The sequence below is a fragment of the Triturus cristatus genome, chromosome 3_2 (assembly GCF_964204655.1).
Source record: "Triturus cristatus chromosome 3_2, aTriCri1.1, whole genome shotgun sequence".
In the NCBI taxonomy this organism is placed as follows: domain Eukaryota; kingdom Metazoa; phylum Chordata; class Amphibia; order Caudata; family Salamandridae; genus Triturus; species Triturus cristatus.
In genome coordinates, this window is record NC_140584.1 from 304,408,809 (window position 1) to 304,423,141 (window position 14,333).

Here is a 14,333-nt window from a genome sequence, read left to right on the forward strand (position 1 = left end):
TAGGCAGAATGGCTGTAAGAAGGGGTGAAAACACAACAAAAGCCTCATTAGCGAGTAAATGGTCTTTTAAAGACCCGTGAAGTACTCTGGTGCGGCTGCAATTAGACGGACGCCAGCCCGCGAGGCTGTCTCAGCCGGGCTGTCACACACGACGGGGGGGGGCTGAAGCCCGGTGATCCCAATGGGTGTTGCGCGCCTGGTAGCTAGGAGTGTTTGTGTGTGCCTGTGGGCATGCCATGTATGTCTTCTGCGTCTATGTGCTGTCTCTGTCCTTTAGAGTATCACATGTGAAACGAGTGTAGCCAGACCAGAAATGGGGCCGTTGTGTCCTAGCACGCGTCCCCTTCATCCGCCCGCACTGATCCCTCACTGGGGCGAGGTACTCAAGCACACGTGTCCCCTACGCGGATGATGAGGTAGAACACGTGTCAAGACACCTGTGCAACTTCCACTGTATCGATGCGGTGTATCCTCCTCAGGCACCTGCTCTCCCATGCATAGCTCTCGAGGCACTATACCTTGATGCCCAGGAGCATCCGTCCCTTTCCATTTCTTGCCCCCTTCACTGCCCTCTTTTCTCGCTCACTGGAGCGTGGTACCCAGGCGCGTGCTGTGCTCTGCTTTCCCTGCTCTCATTGCTCGCTCTCTACGTCATACCACCCGGGCATCTGCTACACGCTCGCGTTGCTAGGGTCACGGTCCCCAGGCGCCTGCGCCCCCGCCTCTGTTGCTCGATCTCAGTATGCCATCACCTGTGCCTCTGTTCCACAACCCTACTCCATAACTGAGTTGCTATGCCTTGGGACGCAGGCACCTGCGCCCCCACCTCCTTTACCTGGCCTCAGTACCACCAAGCATCTGTACCCTCACCCCATCCCTTATTTTAGTCACTAGGCCTTGATACACAGGCACCTAGGCCCCCCTCGCCCCATCCCTCACCTAGGCCTTGGTATCCAAGCACCTGTGACTCTGCATTCACCCCCCTCTCCCCCCGCAGCTGATATTAGGCCTTGGTGACCAAGCACCCATGTCTCTGCTTTCGCCGCACCACCCCCGTCACCCCCACCCTTCCCGGCCTCGGCCTTGTGTCCACGCACCCGTCCCTCCCCTCCTCCCTTCCTAGCTCACTCGCTAGGCCTTGGTACCCAGGCACCGCCGGTGTTAATGGCTTTGCTGATAACGGTTGGATAATTGAGTCTGATAAGCGCTGGCACCCTGCTTCCGCGCCCAGGTCCTCGCGGCCACGCCTGCACTTCCATTGACAAAAAGCAGGCCGTGCCACGCAGCGCTGCGCCGCCTCCCTGGCGCTGTTCCCGGCTGCCCTGTTTTTCAATGAAGAGACGGGCGTGTGACTGGGTCAAGGACGCCCTCTTCATGGCCAGCTCTTATAAATAGAGCACAGAGCATCCGCCAGCACACCGAGAGCGCATCCGAAGGACAGGCACCGCACAGAGAGCGCGTAATCTCTGCCCAGAGCGCCATTTCAACGCTTCTCCGGCGGCCTGACCCTCCCATCCGATGGGCCCGTCGGCACCCTCCCACTCAGCCTCGTGAAACTGCCGGGAAAGCGACAACGGTCTGCCAAAACTCCAAGATCCCGGAATTCACTGGCGAAACGACAGCAGGGTGACAAGACTTCCAAGATAACTGCCTTTCCACAGTCTTAAATCAAGGCCCCCAATACCACTGGCTATCCGACCCCCATCCTCCAAGAGCCTAGATATTATTGTCTCATCACCATCCTTCACCCATGACCCCAATATATATTTAAAAACAGCTGTGCACCAATACCCGTGACATCACCGCCTCCCCGTCACCCTTCCACCAAGTCCCCTGATATCACAAGCAAACCAACACTCTCTTACCAAGACCAGGGTAACACTGACCTCTGCTTGGTTCTGAACAGTCCTGCTTGTCTTCAAGAAAGTTTTCGAAAGTACACTTTTCTGAGGTTCCTCCTGGTGGAAGGCGCTATGGAAGTGGAGTGCCGGACCTGCCACTGTGACCCCACAGACACCGAAAAGCCCAATGTCATCCTCTATGCCATCCTGAGCCAGAAGGGTCACACCAGCAGCAGCTACCAACCACAGGCACAGCACGCTTGCCAATGCGAAGGCCGCAAAACAGTGCGGCTTCGGGATCCAACGCGCACGTGCCAGGCGGCCTCTGGCGTCCTGGTCAAGACAGTCAGCTTTATGCGCAACCTGCCCTCCTTTGGCCTGCTGCCCCGCGAAGACCAGCTGATGCTGCTGGAGGTCTGCTGGGCGCCCCTGTTCCTCTTGGGTCTGGCTCAAGAGAAGGTGGGCTTTGAGGTCATCGAGACGCGGGCCCCCAGTATGCTGAAGAGGATCCTGCTGGACGGTCGGGGTCCGAGCCCTGAGCCAGAGAGGTCACAACCGACGATGGCCGGGGTGCAGCGGCTGCAGAGTTGCCTCAGCAAGATATGGAGCCTGGACCTCAGCCCCAAGGAGTATGCTTACCTCAAAGGAGCTGTGCTCTTCAACCCAGGTAAGAGCGCACCCCAAAATCTGCCACTTCGTGACTCCTGTAGGAAAAGAGCTCTTCTACTGAGGCAAAAATGTCTTAAGTCTTTATACTTCAAGCCTTCTGTAGGCAAGAATAACTCCGTGCCCTTCCACTTCATGTCTTCTGTGGGAAAGGGCCCCACCAAGTCCTTTCGCTTCATGTCACCTGTAGGATATGGGCTCCCAAGCCGTTCCTAGTCATGTATACTGCAGCTAAGAGCAGCCCTGAGTCCTTCCACTTCATGTCTCCTGTAGGATAAGGCCACCTGAGTCCTTCCACTTCATGTCTCCTGTAGCTAAAAGCAACCCCTAAGGTCTTCCCTTTCATGTCACCTGTAGTATAAGCGCACCTGAGTCATTCCACTTCATGTCTCGTATGGAATAAGGGTGCCTGAGACCTACCACCGTATATCACCTGTAGGCTATGGGCTCCCAACCCCTTCCATTTCATGTCACCTGTAGGATATGAGCTCCCCACCTCTTCCATTTCATGTCACCTGTAGGATATGGACTCCCAACCCCTTCCACATCATGTCTCCTGTAGCTAAGAGCACCCCTTAAATTCCCTCCACTTCGTGTCTCCTATAGCTTAACGAGACTTCAGTCCTTCCACTTCATGTCACCTGTAGGTAAGAGAGAGACTGTAGGTAAAGGCCCCCTTGTCATTGCACTTCATGTCTCTTCTAGGTAAGTGTGCCTCCGAGTCCTTCCAATTCATGTCTCCTGTAGGATAAGAGCACACCTTAGCCCTTGCAATTTATGTCTCCTATAGATAAAAGTGCCTTCAGTCCTTCCACTTCATGTCACCTGTAGGTAAGAGAGACATTGTAGGTAAAGGCCCCCTTGTCATTGCACTTCATGTCTCTTCTAGGTAAGTGCGCCTCCGAGTCCTTCCAATTCATGTCTCTTATAGGATAAGACCTCGCCCGAGTTGTTCCACTTTATGTCTCCTGTAGCTAAGAGTGACCCTCAGTCCTTCCACTTCATGTCTCCTGTAGGATAAGGGCGCCTGAGTCCTTTCATTTCATGTCTCCAGTAGTTGGACGATCCAAGATTCCCTTAATATCCTTCCTTTCACGTGGCTCTCGCCATGTTAGGTTGAGCAGTGATAAGAGGCGGTGTTGTCGAAGACCCCCTGGTCGGCCTGCGTGTTAACAGAGGAGACAGGGCACCTATAGCAGCCCTGCGCTCCCAATATCCCCAAACTGCAGGTGCCTTTTCTTGGGAGTCACCTTCTGACTTGTCCTACCCAAATCATTTGGTACAACAAATTGTTGATAAGTTAAATATTTGTAAAAAGGCTGTCTACGACATCCTGTACCACAATATTCCACCCCTTCTTATACTCTGGGATTTTGCGCCTTACACACACGCCTAGTATACATGCACACGCCAAGTGTTGCCATTTCCACCGTCTCAGTTGCCAATCCGGTGGCAGGTTTGAGTGGCATCACACCCTGACCCTCCTCATTGCCACTTCCGGTGAGGGCACAGTGAAGGGCCCAGATGTGGTATTCGCCACACTGAACTTGTGTGAGCATGCTTGTGCACATTCTAAATCTGAGTTGTCCCCCAGTGTCATCCCTTTTATTTTCGGGGTGTTTTGACATCATTCAGTGAACAGCATGAGCCGCATTTGTGCATCTGAGGCTTGAGAGTAATGCTTGGCACTGCAGGCGGCCTAACATCTGTTTATTTTAATCATTTAAACGTACTGTCATCAGAGAGCTTGAATGTAAATTCACCTTCACAATATCAGGGCGCCACAGTAGTTCGGGCACAGGCCATAGACCCTGAGAGGGCAAGAAGGTGCATCACTTGTCCATGTTTGGGGGCGTTTGAGGGCATCAAGAGGGCCTGGGGCACTCTACACTGCTGGCTATTGTGATTTCTGTGGCAAGGGGAAAAAGACGAAGCCAAGATGGTAAATGCAGCAATTTATAGCAGGTGAAAATGGTGGGAAGTAAAGGAACAGAGTTTCAAAAGTCTCGGGGTCACGAAGGGTTGCAAGTGTTGGAAGCAGTCAGTTTAAAAACTGGAGATTAAGTAGGAACCTGGGTGCTATAAAAAGTTATGAAAATTGAACCGACAATAGCATGGGTGCCTGTCTCTGACTGCATGGGGTGCTTGTCTCTGACTGCATGAGCACGCTGCCTGTCTCTGAACACAGTAGCACAGGTGCCTGTCTCTGATTGCATGCATGAGCATGGGTGATTGTCTCTTGTCTCTGAATGCAGGAGCACCAGTGCCTGTCTCTGATTGCATGAGCACAGGTGCCTGTCTCTGACTGCATGAGCATGGGTGCCTGTCTCTGATTGCATGAGTATGGGTGCCTGTCTCTGACTGCATGAGCATGGGTGCCTGTCTCTGACTGCATGAGCATGGGTGCCTGTCTCTGATTGCATGAGTGCCTGTCTCTGATTACAAGAGCACGGGTGCCTGTCTCTCAGTACATGAGCATGGGTGCCTGTCTCTGACTGCATGAGCATGCGTGCCTGTCTCTGATGATAGTAGCATGGGTGCCTGTCTCTGATGGCATAAGCACAGGTGCCTGTCTCTGACTGCATGAGCATGGGGTGCCTGTCTCTGACTGCATGAGCACGGGTGCCTGTTTCTGACTACAGTAGCACGGGTGCCTGTTTCTGACTGCATGAGCACAGGTGCCTGTCTCTGACTGCATGAGGTGCCTCTCTCTGACTACAGGAGCACTGGTGCCTGTCTCTCAGTACATGAGCATGGGTGCCTGTCTATAACTGCATGAGCATGGGTGCCTTTCTCTGACTGCAGGAGCACGGTGCCTGTCTCTGACTGCAGGAGCACAGGTGCATGTCTCTGACTGCAGTAGCATGGGTGCCTGTCTCTGACTGTAGTAGCATGGGTGACTGTCTCTGACTCAATGAGCATGGGTGCCTGTTTTTCAGTACATGAGCAAGGGGTGCCTGCTTCTGACTGCATGAGCATGGGGTGCCTCTCTCTGACTGCAGTAGTAAGAGTGCTTGTCTCTGACTGTAGTAGCACAGGTGCTTGTCTCTGACAGCAGGAGCATGGATGCCTGTCTTTGACTGCAAGACAACAGGTGCCTGTCTCTCAGTACATGAGAATGGGTGTCTGTCTCTGACTACATGAGCACGGGTGCCTGTCTCTGACTACAGTAGCACGGGTGCTTGTCTCTGACTACAGTAGCATGGGTGCCTGTTTCTCAGTACATAAGCAAGGGAGCCTGTCTCTGACTGCATGAGCATTTTGTGCCTGTCTCTGTCTACAGGAGCTTGAGGTGCCTGTCTCTGCCTGTATGAGCATGGGTGCCTGTTTCTGACTACATGAGCATGGGATGCCTGCCTCTGACTACAGGAGCATGGGTGTCTGTCTCTGACTGCATGAGCACGGTGCCTGTCTCTGACTGCATGAGCAGGGGTGCCTCTTTCTGACTGCAGGAGGTTGGGTGCCTGTCTCTAAATACAGTAGCACGGGTGCTTGTCTCTGACTGCAGGAGCATGGGTGCCTGTCTTTGACTGCACAAGTATGAGTGACTACTTGAATATGGGTGCCTTTCTGTGAGGGCTGTCTGTCTCTGACTGCATGAGCATGGGTGCCTTTCTCTGACTACAGTAGCACTAGTGCCTGTCTCTGACTGCATGAGCATGGGTGCCTGTCTCTGACTACAGTAGCACTGGTGCCTGTCTCTGACAGGAGGAGCATGGGTGCCTGTCTTACTAGAGCAGCATGGGTGCCTGTCTCTGACTGCAGCAGCATGGGTGCCTGTCTCTGACTGCACAAGTATGAGTGACTACTTGAATACGGGTGCCTTTCTTTGAGGGGTGCCTGTCCCTGACTACATGAGCCTGAGTGCCTTTCCGTGACTCAACGCATTTTGTCAATCTGTGTAAATCGAAGCTGTACCTGAGCGCACCATGATTCCGACAGTCAGGCGCTTATTTACAAGCCCCTTGTGCCGCCCGAGCGTCCCTTCTTTTGACGCACCCGTGGCACAGTGTGCTTGCCCATATTTACAAGGACACGCAAAGCCACCCTGCGTAGCTTTCCATGGCCTTGTAAATATGGTGCCCTTTCACGCATTACTCTGCGTGAAAGGGGCGTTTCATGGGTGTTGCTGTGGGTGTTCCCACGCGACACCCATGAAATCTGATGCATTCCCAGATTTATAAGGTTTAGTAAACCTGGGAATACCTCAGTTTGTCCTTGTGTTTTGCTCTTTCTATGTGTGCTGCATTCTGCAGAAGGCAGAAAAAAACATTTTAATTTTTTTTAAAAAAATCTCGGGGAGCGCGCACGGTGCAAACCAAAAAAAAAAAATTTTAATACGTAGTTTATTGTAAAATAAATATATAAAAAATATAATAATAAATACATAACTTAGCATTTAAAAAACCGTACAAATTCACTGAAAAAAACATAGGTTTCACACACGTTATAGTTAGGAATTAGCATTTAAAAAACCTTGCAAATTCACTTAAAAAAACCATAGGTTTCCCACATGTTATAGTTAGGTGGACATTTCACTCGTAAAAAAACAATGAAATTCCCCCGTTATAGTTAGTTCAGATAACTATAACTCGCGCGACCGCCACTCTATCAAAAAGATGATGTCATCAGTGATGTCATGAGTGATGCCACTGACCATGTCATGAGTGATGTAATATGTGACGTCATCAGCAGTGGATTGCGGTCGCGCGAGTTATAGTTATCTGAACTAACTATAACGGGGGAATTTCATTGTTTTTTTACGAGTGAAATGTCCACCTAACTATAACATGTGTGAAACCTATGGTTTTATAAGTGAATATATATATATATATATATATATATATATATATATTCACTGAAAAAACCATAGGTTTCACACATGTTATAGTTAGCGGAAATTTTACTGATAAAAAACCAATGAAATTCCCCCGTTATAGTTAGTGCAGGCAACTATAACTCACGCGACCGCAATCCTCTGCTGATGCTAATACTGTATTTAAACACTTATTTGCCCATGTCTTCTTCCATACATTTTTAGCTATACATATATTACAAATATTTTTTTTTCATAAAGACACATATGTCATCAGCAGAAGATTGCGGTCGCGTGAGTTATAGTTGCCTGCACTAACTATAACGGGGGAATTTCATTGGTTTTTTATCAGTAAAATTTCCGCTAACTATAACATGTGTGAAACCTATGGTTTTTTCAGTGAATTTGCAAGGTTTTTTAAATGCTAATTCCTAACTATAACGTGTGTGAAACCTATGGTTTTTTCAGTGAATTTGTACGGTTTTTTAAATGCTAAGTTACTTTACGCCATTCGTGGCGTGCGCGCCCACTTAACGCAGTTCGTTCCGTGCGCGCACGGTGCGCTTCGCGCACCGTGCGCGCACAGTGAGCACGCGGTGCGCTTCGCGCACCGCGTGCCCACTTTACGCAGTTAGTGCCGTGCACGCACGGTGGGCACGCGGTGCGATGACAAAGCAAGAAAGCACGTCAACAAATCTGTTTCTGCTTTCCTCCGTGACTATGGTATGGGTGCCATTTACCACAACAACTTGCGTTATGACATGCAAGACATTTATAGAGGAGATGGTGTGCACTTCAATGATGAAGGGAACAGAGTCTTCCTCTTGAACCTTAGACTCTGCATCGGTACTTACTTGTAGGTACCACAAAAAAATCATTTCATAAACACAACGGCTCTTTTTAGAGCCCCCTAATATCTAAACACTTAAATCTGATTTTCATTTTTTTTTTTTTTTTTTTCTACCGTACGCTTACCGTAAGCTTACCGTACGCGTACCCCGTGATTTTTTTTAAAATCAATAAATGTTTTCTTTGTACTTTACAGTCCTTCTTTGACCCCCTCACAAATGTAAGGGGGTCTGTAACTCTCCTCATTGCCCCCTTTCCTTGTTTTCACTCTTTTTTTTTCAGAGTGAAATACACAAAATGGCGGCTGCCGCTTCCTGGTTTCAGCCGATTCGAATGTTTACTAAGATCTAAGAGCCAATCAGAATCGCGCTCGCGCACGCCACCGTACGCTTACCGTAAGCGTACGGTAAGCGTACCGTAAGCGGGCTCAGATATATATATTGATTTAAAGGCTATTTTCTCAGAATCTACTGAACAGATTTACACCAAACCTACAAAAGGCACTTCCTTGACCTAGGGACTACCTCTCTGCCAAATTTTGAGTAATTCTGTTCAGCCGTTCGGGCTGTAGCTCGTTCTAAAGGTCCTATGGAAAAATGCATGGGAAAAACGCGTTTTGGGACCCCCCTTTTATCTCAGCCCCCGCTTGACGGATCCCCCCGAGACTTTCAGGGTAGGAGCGGAGCGTAGCGCCCCACCTATTTTGAGAAATTCGCGAGGATTCGTCGACCGGCGCCAAAGTTATTCAAAATAGAATGTTGAGGTTTTTCAATGGAAACGTGGTCCTAACTATAACTACCTACTGGCGACCGCCAGTAGGTAATATATATATATATATATATATATATATATATAATGATGATTTATAGCATTGTATTATTTGTTGCCTTTGTGCACTAAATACCACCATTCGTATTTTTGTAAGTTTAGTGTCTCACATTATACTCTATTGTACTTGATTGTGTTGTATTGCATTTGCATTTAAATCGGGCTTCTTACCTGTGACTAGGCCCTACAGTGCAACAAAGGATGGGTAGCACACTTCTCCGTGGGAGTACTTGCGTGGAAGAGTGTGTGTTTGTCATGTGGCCTATATCATTATTTTTTTGCTGACGTGTGAGAACCAGAGTTGTGCTCTTATCAGGTTTTGATGCTACACTGTTTACACTAAACCATCAATATGTATGTAAAGTTTTGGTGGCTCCCAGGCTCATCTTTCTTTGGCTTTTTGTGTGTTGCAGATGTCCCCTGCCTAAAAACCTCCCTCTATATCGAGAGTCTGCAGCTGGAAGCCCACAGAGCCCTCCAGGAGGTGCTGCTCCCTCAGCACCCAGGTGACCAGGGCCGCTGCGCACGGATTCTGCTGTCGGCCTCCACCCTGCGAGCCATCCCTCCTGCCCTCATCTCAGACCTGTTTTTCAGGCCTGTCATCGGTGATGCTGACATTGTGGAACTTGTGATAGAAATGTTGTACATGCAGTGATCTGCGGGGGACGCTATTTACAGGAGTGTCGGAAGCAGCAGTGCAAGCTCTCGCCTGAGACATGTCTCTAGCAGTCACTTCACCCTGCCTTAGACTGAGCAACAAGACCTCCGCTTCAAGCACTTGACCCCACCTAAGACTTATACCCAAAGCTGCACTGCCAGAACTTCCCCCTACCCATGCCTAGGCTCCAACAGTCCACAGCAAGCACTTCAGCCCTCCATAAGCTGAATGGCAAGGCCCCAATGCAAGCATTTTGTCTAGATGGAGGCTGAACCATTGCAAGCACTTATCCCTGTTCCATGTTCACTAATATGGCTTCTCTTCACGCACTTAACCCCATATAAGACTTTGCACCAAGACTGAGCTGGCAACTCTTGACTGGGCCTGATCTGCAAGATTCCACTCCAAGCACTTCTTCTTGCTTCAGACTGGGCTGCAAGGTTCTGCTGCAAGCACTTCAACCTGCCTGAGCACATATGGCTTGCACCTAATGAGCAAAAGCCAAACTCTGGCAACAAAGACATGACCTTAGTTCATTTTTACCATCATCCACTGATGTGATTGAACAGCAGGATACTAGTTCCAGTGATTATTGCCAATGAATATGAACTAAGATTGGGTCACAACCCCTTCCTTCTACCAGTACCAATGCTTACTTATGTTGACAATGAAGATTCTTGGAAGAAAGGCGTCCAGACTGTCAGGGATGAGGCCCGAGGCCATACAAACAGTGAGGAAAGGGATTAAGAAAACCAATCCAGCTAGAAAAAGGAGTAAATGGTTGGGTTATATGAAGGGTTGGACAAAGGAAAGTGCATAGTTTGTTTTGTGGAACTGTAGCTGCAAAGGGTGGAAAACAGCCTTGAAAACGAGGTTTTTAGCACGTTGTGCCTTTACCACACGTTTTTACCACGTATATGCCTTTACAACGCATGCCTTTACCACGCATTTAAGGTAAGTTGGGGTTGTGGGGGTCTTTTATTATAAATATATATATATAATGCGTGGTAATGGCATGCATTGTAAAAGCATGTGCGTTCTAAAAAAAATGCGGGGTAAAAAATATATTGTAAAGGCATGCAAAGTATTTCCCTGCGTTGTTCCGTCATACACCACAAAGGGCTGGTACCATTGACCAAGCACTTGTCCATGAGGAGTTTGTTCAGAACTGGAGTAGAAGAGACTTGAAGAATTAGGATGATATTTGAATCGCGTACAGTTGAGGTAAACCTGGAGTTCATGCAAGATAAGCTTTGAGTTGAGCGCTCGCCTTTCTGAGGAAATGTGAAACTGACTACAGCCTCAGATAGAGTGGCCTAAAGGAACATTTCCCCTCACGCCAGTGCTTCTGAAAGTCTTATGTCAGGCAGAAGCCCTTTGCTTATTCGTGTATATGTTTGCAGGCGTCATTATCTATCTTGTACAAAATGTGTCTTTCCAATGTTTTTGTTTGGAAGATGTTCATGTGTGTGTGTAAATAGGTGTCTTAAGTTATTTTTGGATAATAAAAATTTGAAATTTGTAAAATGTTTTTGGAACATTTGTGTTTCATCTACTTCTGTTAAGATTCCCTAGTGTGACACGCACGTTACGTTTGGGAAATTTTAACACTGTTAAGTATCAAAAGGATATTCTCCCACCCCAAGAGTGTCAACACCAGGGCTTAATTTGAGCTGGTGCTTTTCGGTGCTCGGCACCTGCACTTAATTGCCGGCACTAGCACTTGGAACAGCTTCTCATTTAAAGATGAGTAGGAAAATAATTATTCTATAACTCAATACATGTTTAAAACAACTAATACTAGCCGCCCAAACCATTTTTAAAGCTTGGGGGCCTTGAACACTTTGAATTCTCATACTTGTAGCAGTGTGATAGTTAGTAGTTGTGTAATTTCTGTTATTGGAAGCGCTGGCACTGGCAATGTGTGGTGAAAACTGCAGGGGCCTCATCAAGAAGGCCCCGGCACTTATTTGTTTACAAATTAAGCACTTGTCAACACTGTCATCCAGGCCTTCTTTAAGGCCTTCTTCGCGCCACAGGTGATGCATACCTTGGGCTCCCGGTTTTATGGTATTTATTTTTTTGACATTTCCGTCTGTATTGATCCATATTTATCTTTTACTAATTTTATCTGCATTTATCCATATTTATTTTGGGTTTTGTGGAGAAATGTAGCTGAAATTAGTACATTTCCACATTTATTTAACCAATATGCGCTCATGCTTGAAGTAGGATTTTTTAGATTTTTGTCTGCTAGAAAAGAACAGAGATGGAGTACTCCAAAACCGCAGAAACCCACCGAAACCTGGCATTAGCCGAGACCGGAGAATCGTCGCGTTTACAAACCCTTCCACTTACTAAGATACCCCATACGTGACAAACCCGCCCTGAGGAAGCCCTAGGCCTGATGGCCAGTTAGAGGGCGAAACACGTGTTGGCTGTGCCATCTCTGTTCTTTTCTAGCAGACAAATAAAAGCACAAATATCTTACCACCATCATCTGATCTACTTGCATCAATTGGATATTTTATCCTAATCAACTCAAAACTTTTACTCTCGCCCGGACACACCTAAAAAATCCTACTTCGAATTAGGGGGATAGGGGCTTCTCCCCCTGTTTCTGGGCCAGAAACAGTACAAGAACGATACATGCTTATTAAATGACTAGTAAGGGATGAGGATCTTTTTCCCCTCACCTACATGCAACAACTCATGCTTGAAGGCCTGCCAGGTTTCAATGCTGTGAATATCTGCAGAAGATAAATCAATGAACTTATATGAAAATATGCACATTTCAGTGTCTACCTTGTGCATATCTACTGCTGTTAAATCCTCTTTGCTAAAATCCCTTTCTCTTTTAACCCCCTTACCTATCAATCCACACCACTATTAGCCTGACAGTCATGGCAGACAGTATTTAGAATTACTCAAAAAGCAACCCAATTTCCGTTTTTCATCCACATTTAAAAATAAATACAGACAAGAAAAAACAAAATTCTGTCTGTATATGTAAAAATCAGTAAAAACGGAAAACAGGGAGCCTTATGCATACCCTAAAAAACCTTTAGCATGAGCTGATGTAGCACACATTCTTCCTTCGGCCCCGCTTAGCACCCTTCAGTCGATCTTAGTGGATATCATTATCTCTTTACTCCTCTTCAAAGTTGTTCTCCAAACTGCAATTATGAGCTGCATATTCACCGTCTGTCACTAGGTGGCATCCTCTGCATTATACCACGGTTACTGGGATGATGCAGCACTGGAGGGCCAAACTATACAGCATGGTCCACAAAATTATGCGGCTAGAAAATGCGCATTCTGTGGCAGTGTTATTTCATTATTAACCATTACAACACACATAAATACTCTGACAAACGTTGTATCTCATCTTGACCAGTTTAACACTTAGATACAGCAATTACCATCTAAAAGGTCACCAGTTAACACTGGCAACGGGCCTGTCACAGACCGGCTGCAGATGCATGCCTTTATTAGGTAACTTTTCATCCGTTTGAGCATTTCTTTGTTGTTAAAAACTGCAAATTATGCAGCAGGTGATGGATAATGTGGCAACTTTGATAAATTCCTAATTCTGAGGAAACGCTGCAGCTGCTGAATCCCAAAATTCTAGTATTTCTGCTTATGCTCAACTCCGAAAAACGGTTTATTTTCCAGCATTGGGGCTACAGGAAACGTTACCACACTGAACCCATTGCCCTTCACATCAGTTTTCCCCGTCTACCCACAGTTGGAATCTGAGGTTTCTCATTGAAACTGATATAAAACTTTCACCCATCAACACTCAAGCACCCGCGCAGGGCCCGCTTTAGCGCTGGTGGCGCCCAGTGCGACAATAATTTTTAGCGCCCCGCCCCCCATGAGCACCTCCTCAGATTCTTTCACTACCACTAGGCAAAAGTGCCCCTCATATCTCCAATCATAAGCTATTGCTAAACACAGTCCCTCCCCCCTGAGGTCGGTGCCCCCTGCACAGGTCAGCCCCCAGTACGGCCGCACCAGCCGCACTGCCCTAAAGCCGGCCCTTTAACGAACAGTTGCTTTACCCGCTCAAATTGCACTTCCGCTCTTCCAAAACCCTTGTAACTACAATAGTCGTGATGCACAGTGGCGGCTGCTGCTTAACGGGTGGAGTGAAAAAAATCCACTTGTCTGCGGGCCGGCCGCCGCCTCTTGGTCCACTTCGGTTATCGCTGCAGGAAGCACGCAGGCTACCCTAGCCAATCGCAACGCTGCTATCACTAGCATGACAGCAGCATCGTGATTGGTCTGAGCACCGTGGTTCGGCGCTCTGACAAGGAGTGGGAGCCTGTGCATGTTCTCCTCCCAGGCTGTTCAATATAGCCGATGGAGAACATGCAAGGTGCACATGACTGTTTGGCCGGCCAAAGACGACCGGCCAAACTGACATGCGCACTTAGAGAGTGCCCACCACTCCTCCCCCTGGCCCCTGCTTTGGCCTGCCCAGCACCACTCCGCCCCACACCTAAGCCAGTATTTCCTTTTTTGAACTGCTCACGGAGCAGCGGGGCGAAGCTCGTCCACTCCTCAGCCTTAGCGGAGGAGCTGCCGCTGGTGATCCAACAATATTGTGGTCAAAATATCGAGACCAAAATATCGTACGGTTTGTGCTCATTGATAGAGGAAGTAGGGATTT

General features: G+C 48.0%; 1 protein-coding gene across 1 annotated transcript; it reads left to right on the top strand.

Moving 5' to 3' along the window:
- The first annotated feature begins 1,415 nt into the window (after positions 1-1,415).
- NR0B2 (nuclear receptor subfamily 0 group B member 2) lies at positions 1,416-11,185 on the top strand. Its single transcript, XM_085647712.1, has 2 exons — positions 1,416-2,508; positions 9,414-11,185. The coding sequence occupies exons 1-2, from the start codon at positions 1,974-1,976 to the stop codon at positions 9,653-9,655; spliced, it is 777 nt and encodes a 258-aa protein (XP_085503838.1). The 5' UTR covers positions 1,416-1,973; the 3' UTR covers positions 9,656-11,185.
- The last annotated feature ends 3,148 nt before the right edge of the window (positions 11,186-14,333 follow it).